The sequence below is a fragment of the Bison bison genome, unplaced genomic scaffold, assembly GCF_000754665.1.
Source record: "Bison bison bison isolate TAMUID 2011002044 unplaced genomic scaffold, Bison_UMD1.0 scf7180017864471, whole genome shotgun sequence".
In the NCBI taxonomy this organism is placed as follows: Eukaryota; Metazoa; Chordata; class Mammalia; order Artiodactyla; family Bovidae; genus Bison; species Bison bison.
The window spans coordinates 23,508,469-23,520,924 of NW_011495032.1; the positions used below are offsets into that span (position 1 = coordinate 23,508,469).

The window sequence follows — 12,456 nt, forward strand, 5'->3', positions numbered from 1 at the left end:
CTTTTAACTACTCAAAAGAATCTGTGTTTAGACAGTTTAGAACATCTCCTGCCTCTCACAGTTGGGAGGCTCTGAACAATCACATGTGGCCGGAAAAACCTATTCAGGCAGGCTAGAGGATTTCCAAAGGAGTTTGTAGGTTGAAACACTGTCACACCCAGGAATTATTAACTGGAGCTGTAAGCTAACTCTTTTTTCAGAGAGGTAGTGGGGGACAGCCCCCCGTAAAGTCAGAGGTGTAGGTGAAGGCACAAAGCAGAAAGTAGGCAGACTCTGGTTTTGGGTGTAAATGCTCGAGAATTTCCAGGGGGACTCCTGAAGCTCAATCCCGCCTTTGCGTATGCCGAGCCTCCTTCCTCATGACCTTTGTCATGGGCGGAGTTCCTCACGCTGGCTCCCGGCAGTGATAGAATTCCAGTTGAGCTATTCTAGATCCTGAAAGATGATGCTGTGGAAAGTGCTGCACTCAATATGCAATATGCACTCAATATGCAATATGCCGGCTCCCGGCAGCCTGCTCCAGTCCATGGGGTCACAAAGAGTCGGATACGACTAAGCAACTGAAAAACAACACAACTAGGAGTTATTGAGAATATAATGTAATAGTTTAGAGCATGGATCCTGGGGTCAGGCTGCCTGGGTTTGGATCCCAGCTCTGCTCTTTACTGGCTGTGTGACCTTGGGAAGCTTACTAAACCTTTCTATGTCTCAAATTCCTAATAATACCTGCCTCATAGGATTGGTACAGAGATTGCATAAATTTATTATCTATAAAGTTCTAGGCCTCAGAATAATATCTATCATATGTAAAAACTGTTTAATTATTAAATAAATTTGAATGTAGATTAAAATCAGTATATACATGCTGAAAGCAAACTTTTTTTGTAGGGGAAAGGGTGCCTTTTTACATGACTCACATTCTGTCATCCCAAGAAGTAATTCAAGAAATCCTTTGTTTTCTGGCAAAGCAATTCACTTATTTTTAACTGCACGGGGTTCCTTTGGTTAGTTTTAAATTAAAAATACTACCTTTCAAATACTTAAATAAGGGCTAAATGCGTCTCTAGTACAACCTACAAAATAATAAGGATGAGGAACTTATTTACAAAACAGATACAGATTCACAAACTTAGAAAACAAACAAGGTTGCCAGGAGGGAAGGATGGGGAGAAGGGATAGTTAGGGAGTTTGAGATGGACATGTACACACTGCTATATTTAAAATGGATAACCAACAAGGACCTACGGTATAACACAGGAAAGTCTCCTCAATGTTATGTGGCAGCCTGGATGGGAGGAGCGTTTGGGGGAGAATAGATACATGTATATGTATGACTGAGTCCCTTTGCTGTTCACCTGAAACCATCACAACATTGTTAATTGGCTATGCTCCAAAATGAAATAAAAGCTTTAAAAATAATAATAATAAGGATGTGAGCCAGAAAGAAAAACACCAATACAGTATACTAATGCATACATATGGAATTTAGAAAAATGGTAACAATAACCCTGTGTATGAGACAGCAAAAGAGACACTGACGTATCGATCAGTCTTATGGACTCTGTGGGAGAGGGAGAGGGTGGGGAGATTTGGGAGAATGGCAATGAAACATGTATAATATCATGTATGAAACGAGTCGCCAGTCCAGGTTCGATGCACAATACTGGATGCTTGGGGCTGGTGCACTGGGATGACCCAGAGGGAGGGTATGGGGAGGGAGGAGAGAGGAGGGTTCAGGATGGGGAACACATGTATACCTGTGGCAGATTCATTTTGGTATTTGGCAAAACTAATACAATATTGTAAAGTTTAAAAATAAAATAAAATTTAAAAAATAAAAAATAAAAATAAAATAAAATTTTTTTAAAAAGGAAAAATAAATAAATAAATAAATAAAATAAGGATGTACTGAACAAGCCAAAAATCTCAGCTAAATCAACAAGAGCAGGCTGGTTTTACAGTAGGAACCCTCTTTGTGACCCAATAATCCTGACATCACCTAATTAGGGTACATACTATTATTACCTCCAATTTTCCAGATGAGGAAATGAGGATTCACTAATTTGGCCAAATTCACTGAGTGAGGATATAACAGAGCTAAGAAATGTGGTCATATTGGCCTGTGTACTCAAGTCCAACATATCACAGATCTCACCACCCACTGGACAGGCCAAGAGAGGGGAATGAGCCAGCCAGAATCAGGCAGCTGGTGAGGCACAATGAAGATAAATGGAAAATGTGATTTAACCAAATGATGCAACGTCAAACTCTATAAACTAAAGCAACGTGTTCTGTACAAAGTAAACACCACCAAGAGTCCCCAGGTTGGAACTTTCAAGTAAACCTTGTCCTGTGTTTATGCTTTATAGGTAAGGTCCATGTGGAAGGACAGGAACATTTTTACATGGAAACACAAACTATCCTGGCTATCCCCCAAGAGGAAGATAAAGAAATGGTGCTACACCTTGGGACACAGTTTCAGACCCATGTGCAGGTAACAGAGTGTTTTTGGAAAACGAGGCTCCAAACGGCTGTGTGACAGAGGCCCTTACAACCAGGCTTTCCACTCTAGGGGCCTTTTGATGCCTACACTCCCTGCACACTTGCCATTAGCAGAAGTCCAGAATGAAGGAAATGGGGCAGATATTTTCCTTAAAGGGCAGACCTTTCAGAGATCTGAAAACTGTGCTGCCTTCCCAAAACAGAGAGCAGAGTCTATCTTTCCCTTCTAACAACTTACAGTGTAAAACTTAATCTCAGGGAGGTCAAAGCCTTAATATGGTATTTACATTTCCCTTTGTGGTTCTTCTGAGCTGCATCTCTGTGTGAATGTTTTTCTAAATCGGTGGCATATGGGTAAAGTGATTGCATCTTCAAGACATTTTCAGCCCAGCGCAGCAGCATGTGAATTCCAATCCTGTTCTGGTGGTTGAGATTTAACCTCACTGAGGCAAGTAAAGAAAATCCTCTGACATTCCCCTCTTCTGAAAAGTGGAGCTGTAGGTCCTAAAGCAGTGGAGGGCACAGGGGATACTTGGCCAGTTCTTCTGGGAGGGGGAGTAATGCCAGCCTCACTGAAGGAAGGAGCTGGGGGCTTCCTGGTGGAGCACAGTGAGTGGGTAGCTTGAGGTCCTGAAGGATGGCGAGCCTCAGTAGGTGGAAGAAGCTCCCAGCTGCCATTCAAAGAAATAAACATGTATAACAGAATTAGCGAAACAGCCTATCAGCAGATACTTAATCCAGAGCCCTTGAGAAGATGCTGATGCTGAGCTGAGATGTAGCTGTGGCCTCCACTGTTGCAAATTTTGGAGTGGACAGAGATGGAAATATAGGCTTTGATGCTAATCTGCTACATGATCTCTGACAAGCAGCTGGATATCAATATCTTCTGTAAATTGAGGAATTTGATAAAGATCACCCCTGAGATCTCTTTTGGAAGACCGTATGTCACTCTGGGGTCCAGAGGAATAATATGTATGTCCCAAGGTCCATAGTTATTTTCCATCAACACCTTCTGAGGTGCAATCAGTCATGACAGCAGGCATTTCCCAGGGATAATGGGGGCACTGGGTACTCACAGCCCAAAGCCCATAACCTGGGCAGCATCAAAGGCAGGCCCAGTAAAGAATTTGAATAGATATTTCTCCAAAGAAAGTCTATGAATGACTAGTAAGCACATGAAAAGATGCTCATGCGTGCCTGAATATTAAGTCTCTTCAGTCATGTCCAACTCTGTGCAACCCTATGGACTGCAACCCACCAGGCTCCTTGGGTTCAATTCCTGGTTGGGAAACTAAGATCCCACAAGCCTTGTGTGAGTGTGTGTGTGTGTGTGTGTGTGTGTGCACGTAAGTCACTTCAGTCATGTCCAACTCTTTGGGAACCTATGGACTGTTGTAGCTCGCAAGGTTCCTCTGTCAATGGGATTCTCCAGGCAAAAATACTGGAATGAGTTGCCATACCCTTCTCCAGCGGATCTTACTGACCCAGGGCTTGAACCCGCATCTCTTAACATTTCCTGCATTGGCAGGCTGGTTTTTTTTTATCACTGGTGCCACCTGAGAAGCTCAGCATCATTAAATCACTGTGTGTGCATAGTCGCTCAGTCGTGTCTGACTCTTTGTGACCCCATGGACTGTAGCCCACCAGTCTCCTCTGTCCATGGGATTCTCCAGACTAGAATACTAAAGTGGGTTGCTATGCCCTTCTCCAGGGGATTTTCCCAACCCAGGGATCGAACCCAGGTCTTCTGCATTGCAGGCAAGTTCTTTACTGTCTGAGCCACCAGGGAAGCCCACTAGAAAAATGCAAATGAAAAACACAATAATAGCAGTTCACTAGACAAACAGAGGACAAACAGTAACAAGTGAGAATGTGGAGAAATTAGAACATTTATTCGCACAACAGAACATGAAAAATGGCAGAGCCACTTTGGAAACAGCTTGGCCGTTTCTCAAGATGTTAAAGATACAGTGATCATATAACCCAGCAATTTCACAACTAAGTATCTGTCCAAAGTGGACTTCCCAGGTGGCTCAGTGATAAAGAACCCACCTACCAATGCAGGAGATGCGGATTTGATCCCTGAATCAGGAAGATCCCTTGGAGAAGGAAATGGCAACCCACTCCAGTATGTTTGCCTGGAAAATTTTCCAGGGACAGAGGAGCCTGGCTGACTATAATCCATGAGGTTGCAAAAGAGTCGGACATGACTTAGCAACTAAATAACAACAAATATTTTCATTAGGAGTGACTCTTAATAGATATAAGTGTTCTTTGGAGATGCTTAAAATATTCTAAAATTAGATTACAAAGATGGTTGCGTAATTATGTGAATGTTGTTTTTGCTCAATTACTGAATTTCTCTTACTAGGTAGAGAGGAAGTACATGAGCGATGTACAATAAACCAGTAAGTTGCACTTATGTGACTTTGGGAACTTACCTCTTTCAGGAATATGTGGCTGCAGCACTAAACATCCCAAGGAACAGAATCGCCTGTCACACGAAAAGAGCTGGAGGAGCATTCGGGGGGAAAGTGAGCAAGCCTGCTCTGCTAGGAGCTGTCAGTGCCGTGGCTGCCAAAAAGTAAGAGTTACAGTGGCCGCAGGGCAGACGCCACCTCTGTCCCCCCAGCCCCACACCCCAGCTTTCATCCCACTGCTCATGGCCCTTCATTTCCAAAGGGTGTGGTTAACACGTGGCTGCAGAAACACTGGACCTAGAGCCAGAGGGCCTGGGTGTAAGCCCTGCTCTGCCCACTCATTCACGGGGTCATCTTGGGCAAGTCACCTTGGTTTCCTCACCAGTAAAGTAGGGAAAGTAATAGCTACCTGTTTCCCAAGGTGGTTGTGTGAAATAAATGTAATCACTATAAATTTTGACTCACTGCACAGATGTAACTTGGGGTTACTTTTATGAGTTGCATTGACTTTCACTCATTTAAATGTTTATGTTTCAAATCATTAAAATATATCAAGCTGAGGTTGGCTGAGTGGAGGGAGGGTCAAAATCCCAACCTAATGAGGGGCATGTTTTTTCATGAAATAAATCAGGTCTGTTGCTGCCTGGGAATGTTCTCTTAGCCTCTGCATGTTCTGGATGGAATAACCAGACTCCAGGAATAACCCCAACTTCTGTGAATTAACCTTGTAACTACTAAATTTCACTAAGTATATTCAGGATAAACCTAATTTACCCCTGGTTACTGCTCCAAAAAGAAAGACTATGAATGTTCCAGCTTGTTGGCACTTCCCAACAATAGAGAAGACTATCCAGTAAGTACAGGTGTGTAGGCCTTGGGAGCACTCCCGCAGAAGCGGGAGGAGTGTTCACTAGGCACTTGAAGAAGGAAGAGTCTGAAACATGAAGAGTCTGAAACATGAAAATTCTGAATGCAGCCAGGGGAGGTTGACAAACGATTGTTTCTCAACCCTTTCAGCCTCCACATCCCACTTATAACAAATATATTATCCCCCTTTTAATGTCCCTAGATGAAATTAATAATAGTATAACCTGGTTAACATATAATTGCAAAATAATCATACAATTCCTTGATGTAACATAAAAAGAAATAAAAAGGAAGAAAACATAACTAAATAATATATTATTTCAATATCTGAATTCTCAGATGTGACTAAACCAAAATGATTACAGTAATAGGGGTTCTTTTCCCACATTTTAATACCCGCACAAATTTTCAGAATGTTAAGGCCTGCAACTACCCCCAACTCCGCATTGAGAAACCACAAAACTGGATTATCTTAAGCCTTCTTTATTTTAGTGCATCCCCCCCCCGCCATCATGAAACATCAGCAGGTTAACAGAGTCATCTCCTACAGGACTGGCCACCCAATAAGGTTCATTCTGGAACGCGGTGATGACATGTTGATAACTGCTGGCCGCCACCCACTGCTCGGAAAATACAAAGTGAGTGACAGCAACAATTTCAGGGGACTGCTTAAAACACTGTCCAGTGATAACCAACGTATAGTACAGACAATTTACTAAGTTCTGTGCCACTTGAAAGGACATTGGGATGCTGCCTAAAACTAATCAGAATTTCCTATTGAGTTCATGGTCTACTTGGGCACCATCTTCAGTGTTCCTCTGGTGACTTTCACATCAAACCATGAGCATAAGCTGGGTACAGATCGACAGCTGTGATCAGATGTGTTTGTGTACAGCATGGTCTGGTTGTAAAGGACTATTGAGAAAACGATTTACTTGTTCTATCACTTTGCAGATTGGATTCATGAACAATGGTGTGATCAAAGCTGCTGATATTGAATATTATATCAATGGCGGATGCAGTCCTGATGAGTCTGAGTTGGTAAATAAGAAATACACCTTTCCCTTAAGTTACCATTGCACTGTTCTTCTTATGAATAATCATCATACAAATTAGACAAATTCTGTGAAGCATTTGAGTTAGAGATGACATTTGGATAAGTGGTTTTGAATACTTGATAGATATGAAGGTTTGTGTTGTTCTGCTTTAACTCAGGTGATGGAGTTCATGGTGCTGAGAAGTGAAAATGCATATTATATTCCTAATTTCCGGTGTCGGGGTAGACCTTGCAAAACAAATTTGCCATCCAACACTGCTTTCCGAGGATTTGGCTTCCCCCAGGGCATAGTGGTCGGTGAAGCTTATATAACTGCTGTGGCTTCTCAGTGTGACTTAACCCCTGAACAGGTAAGTCATCAGTCAGAACACCCTAACAAAATTCTGACATCGCTGGCTCAAATATAAGTTGAATATCTATGTATATTAATAGATGATGTCAGCTTCCAGTCTTGAGGTGTCTGGTGCTAAAGAACCCGCCTACCAGTGCAGGAGACGTGGTTTCATTCCTGTGTACCAAGTCAATCATAAAACTTATTAACCAAAACAACAAATAGCACTTCTGATTTTGTGGATCAGCTGGGTAGCTCTTCTGGTCTAGACCAGCTCAACTAGAGTTTTATAGTCTAAAAGATGGTCTAAGCTGGCATGTTAGTGGTCCTTGGGCTGATTAGTCTAGGGGATGTCTCAGCTGGGAAGGCTGTCTTTGCTTCACGCAGTTTCTCACCCTTGAGGAGGCTAGCCCAGATTAGTTCTCAAGGTGGCTCAGAGAATGAGTAGCAAGAATGTGGCAAGCTCTAATGCACAAACACTTTTCAAGTCTCTGCTTATATTGTCCCATTGGCCAAAGAAGTCTCATGGCCAATCCCAGAGTTGGTATGAAGCATCCAAGGGCATGAATAGAGAAAGTGGAATATTATGGCCATGTGTACAAGCATTCTAGCACAGTTCAAGATTTTGAGGAATTAATCTGAGAATGATTAAGAATAAAGAAAAACTGTGTATGAGTAAAAGGCTGTGGGATCAGGAGAATTTTGTCTCAGCACAAACAAATCTTGGGACAGAGTTCATAATAACAGTACCTACTATTGTTCAGAGTGGTAAAGTTAACTGAGGAAATGCACTTAACCTACAACCTGGAGCATATGAAGTGTTCAATAGTGGTTTCTATTGTTATTATTGTTAAGTTTATACATGTATGTTTGTACTTACATATCCATAGCCATTTCAATAATTGTTTTGTTTTTCAGAAAGACTTTCTTCATATCAGGTATATAGCAAAAATGCTAGCCTCACGCCAACAATAAACATATAGCCTTGAAATTCACTTTATTTCCCTGTCTTTCAGGTTAAAGAAATAAACATGTATAAGAGAAATAGCAGAACAGCCCATAAGCAGACATTTAATCCTGAGCCCTTGAGAAGATGCTGGAAAGAATGTCTGGAGAAATCTTCCTTCTCTGCTAGGAAACTGGCTGCCGAGGAATTTAACAAAAAGAACTACTGGAAGAAGAGGGGGCTTGCTGCGGTCCCCATGAAATTTACAGTTGGGATGCCCACAGCCTTCTACAATCAGGTGAGGTCAAGGCAGGCGTCTCTGGCAGAGAGACATGATTGTCTCTCACAATCATGTGTGAGGAGGGATGGCCCCCTCCAGGGAGAAAAAGAAATGGGGCACTTTCCTATAGCAGGAAACACAGTGGATTTAGGCAAACGTTGGAAACCACAGGTATTGGAGCAGACCTGGGGCAATGCAGTCCCAGGGACCTTAGAAACAATCAACAGATAAAGTCCAGCTCAGGGGGTTAGGCCTTGGACTGGGCCCCAAAAGTGATTATTGTAGTATGGCATCAAATTTCAAATCCATGAGAGAACTGGAGGAAATAAGGATCCCTTCCTCTCTTTTCTAATTTCTCAGTGGCCATAGTCATTTGAAAGTAAGAGATTTCAAAAACACACGAGAATAGAGCTCTCCTATCCATACAGAACTTGGAATTTCTATACTGAGGCTCAGTGACTACTATGCCTCCTTTTTAATTCCATCTTAAACAGTTTTTCGTAGAGTTCTTATTTCTGATTTTTTTTTTTTTTTGGCTTCTATTCCCATCAATCTCTGAAATATTCTCATACCCAAACCCACATAAAGACAGGTGCCCTTACTGGTGTGAATGAGTTTTGGCCAAGCTGTCTTTTATTAAAACTAGCTTTAATATACGCTCTTCCTCAGAGTCTACTAACAAGGTAGAAAGGCAAGTAAGAAGGAGGGAGGGAAGGTCAGGAGAGTTTGGAGCAGATGTTCAGTCTTTCCCCCAGGTAGTATTTCTCAAGCCAGAATAACAGATCTCCTTTAAAGGAAAACAAATGTATTCTTGTGGACTGTCAATGGGTGCTTATTTTTTTTAATATTTTTAACTGTGTGTAACCACAGAACAAATAATAAGCTTCTTATAGCTCTTATGCCTTTATAAAATACAAATTTGGAAAATTAATAAAAACAGTACTGATAAATGCCAATAATGTTCAGAACAGTAACATTAACTTAATGTGGTAAATTATATTGCTTTTCTAAATTAAATTCTCACTTACAAAATGATGATGGCTCTGCTGCCACTGCATGAGGCATTTTGTATCCCAAACATGGACAATTATCCAAATCACCTGGGAGTTTCTTTAAAAATGGGTATTTGAACTCCAAGTTCAACCTTCTACTGAATTGGAATTTCCATAATGGGACCCACACCGCTCCCCAACCATGATTCTTAAGGTCAGTAGCATTTGGAAATTATTACAACATCCTGACTTTCTTCCAGCTCCTCTAGTATCCAGGGCAGGTTGTGCCTGGAAATTGACCTATCCAAGTTCCATTTGTTTTCAAATTAATCTTCCTGTTTAGGGAGGAACAAACAATAGAGTTTTGTGCAGGTTGGGGCTTTGGAGAGGCAACACGCAAGCCAACCACACAATGCCTGCAGTGGGCAGGACACTTGTGGGAGTGTGGCTGAGCCACACTGCATGCCTCTGCACTTGTGTTTGCAAGTCTGGGGCTTATTGACAGGGCTTGTCTGTAGCTATCTGTAAAGGCTTTCCTCTCCAGTATAAACAATGAGAGGTTGGCTCACTGAAGCAAAGCCATTCGTCGGGTAACCTCAGCTAAACTCATGGCAACATTTGGCCACATCAGCGTCCAAACTGGTATTATAATTATTATCCCCAGGCTGCTGCTCTTGTCCACATCTATCTCGATGGCTCCGTCTTGGTGAGTCACAGTGGCTGTGAACTAGGACAAGGTCTTCACACCAAAATGATCCAGGTGAGATATGTATTCCTTTTCTCCACTGTGGAAGAGCGTAGCTGGACCTCAACCTTGTCTGCATATGCTGTCCTAAACTAGATGTCCTAGAGTGACTGTACTGCTGTGCAGCTACTGTGAAAGAGGCATAAAAGAAAACACAAACAGATTCTTCGGTTGGCCACAAAGAAAACTGTGTATGCTTCACAGTGCCATTTAAAATCTTCTGAATTATATAATCAACATATGAAATCACCAATGTTCCTTTAAATGTTCATCAGTACAGGGTAGCCAGGTTTTATACTCAGTTCAAAAAAGAATTAAAAGGTTTTTAACTTGTGGGGAGGGTAAAGTCAATGAAATAAACAGTATTTTTCTTCTGCTCCTGACAGGTGGCGAGTCGTGAACTGAACATCCCTGAGTCGTATATACACCTGTCTGAGACGAACACTACCACGGTTTCCAATGCGACCTTCACAGCTGGCTCAATGGGGGCAGACATCAACGGGAAGGCTGTGCAGGTGACTTTTTTTTTCATTTCTCAGTCACCCAGGTGACCGTGCTGGAAGGGACCTTGTCCCATCCCTTCTTTTATGGAACATGAAACTGAGGCCAAGAGGGGTCAAGCAGGTGGTTCTAGATCTCTCAGCTAATCACTGGCAGAACCAAGACTCCAAGTGGTTCCAGCTCCCTCTGTGGGCTTCTCTCCCTTGAATAAAATCTACCTCTGCTGCCGCTGCTGCTGCTAAGTCGCTTCAGTAGTGTCCAACTCTGTGCGACCCCACAGACGGCAGCCCACCAGGCTCCCCTGTCCCTGGGATTCTCCAGGCAAGTCTACCTCTAATTGTTCTAGTAACTCTAAGATCACTTAAAATCCATTTTGGGGGGCCTTGCCACATGGCATGCAAGATCTTATTTCAACTAGGGATTGAACCCATATGCCCTTGCAGTAGAAGCACAGAGTCCTAACCACTGGGCCACCAGGAAAGTCCCCCATTGGTCTCTTTTATCTCATTTCAGTAATTTAAATGTCCAATCCAAAATTCCAAAATGTACTTCAAATTCCACTGTCTTTGCTACTTCCCAGCTTGGGCCTGCAGGCGTAAAGGGGCAGGCATGGCTTCTCTCCATTTCTCTCCCTACCCTTTCTCCCCCTGCCACCATCCTCCTCACCTACATTTCAGACCCTTATAAAGTCCAAGGAAGAGCGAGCACAGAGGTGAGAGGCAGAACAGGTCTTACTTGGCTGGCATCAGAGTAATCTGACTGTGCCACGTCTGATTCCTCCCCTCGTGGGTGCCATCGTGAGCTCCCTAGAGAGCCCCTTCCAGGCAGCTTTAACCTGGGCCATGCCTCTCTATGGCTTTAGCCACTTGTGACCTGCCCCAGCCCCACCCTGAGCCCCAGGCCAGCTGCCTCCTCTTTCTACTGAGGGGCCTCCCCACTTTCAGGAAGCTCTGATACAGGAAAGTAAAAGTGAAAGTCACTCAGTCGTGTCTGACTCTTTGTGACCCCATGGCCTATACAGCCCATGGAATTCTCCAGGCCAGAATACTGGAGTGGGTAGCCTTTCCTTTCTCCAGGGGATCTTCCCAACCCAGGGATCGAACCCAGGTCTCCCACACTATGGACGGATTCTTTACCAGCTGAGCCACAAGGGAAGCTCTGATACAGGGGGTCCTTTTAAATCTAGAGATTAGAGGTTAGCCAGAGCTGGGAGGCAGGGCAACAGAAATTATGTCATTAACAGTTATAGAGTCACCAAAAAATACATACAAGAATAAGATTGCTTTCAAAAATCAGTGGGCAAAGTACAGCTTACAACATGGAAACTTCGTTTATTAATAGAACTACGTGGATATTGCTGGGCCACCTTTGAGACAAAATAAAATCCTTCACCTGAAGTCTAAAAATGTAGGAGATCTCAAAACGAAGCCTTCCTACACACTGGCTTCCGCTGTCTGATTTGGACAGAGCTGTGTCTGGCAGATCCAGAGAGAGCTACTTGGGAGGAAAGGAGGAGAATTTGGTCACCCAGTTGCCATCAGGCCTCCCACAGCTTTGCAGTGGGTTTCCATGGTGGGTTAATTACGAAGAGCTTTTGAGGTTCACAGCTTCCCAAGGCTCTAGACTCTTTGTCAGCCAACCATCATGCCAGATTTTCAAAAGAACCACGTGGAGCAGAAGCTGGGGCTTCATTGGCTGCAAAGGAGACAGTGGCTCTAGCCCTGTGTACATAGGCTGTCCGTTGGCTGAGGAAGTGAAGTTGTTAATTTCAGAACCCCAGAATTCTTTTTTAAATCTCAAGTCATTTATATGGGA

The 12,456-nt window shown here is 43.0% G+C and overlaps 1 protein-coding gene across 1 annotated transcript in view; it reads left to right on the top strand.

Moving 5' to 3' along the window:
• The window catches only part of LOC105003643 (aldehyde oxidase 4-like), a 71,508-nt gene that overhangs the window by 43,502 nt on the left and 15,550 nt on the right, over window positions 1-12,456 (top strand). The window contains exons 21-28 of the mRNA XM_010860942.1: window positions 2,370-2,494; window positions 4,953-5,086; window positions 6,340-6,427; window positions 6,744-6,830; window positions 7,005-7,196; window positions 8,194-8,421; window positions 10,060-10,155; window positions 10,527-10,655. Of these exons, the coding sequence (XP_010859244.1) occupies window positions 2,370-2,494; window positions 4,953-5,086; window positions 6,340-6,427; window positions 6,744-6,830; window positions 7,005-7,196; window positions 8,194-8,421; window positions 10,060-10,155; window positions 10,527-10,655 (1,079 nt within the window). The remainder of the gene's footprint in view (window positions 1-2,369; window positions 2,495-4,952; window positions 5,087-6,339; window positions 6,428-6,743; window positions 6,831-7,004; window positions 7,197-8,193; window positions 8,422-10,059; window positions 10,156-10,526; window positions 10,656-12,456) is intronic.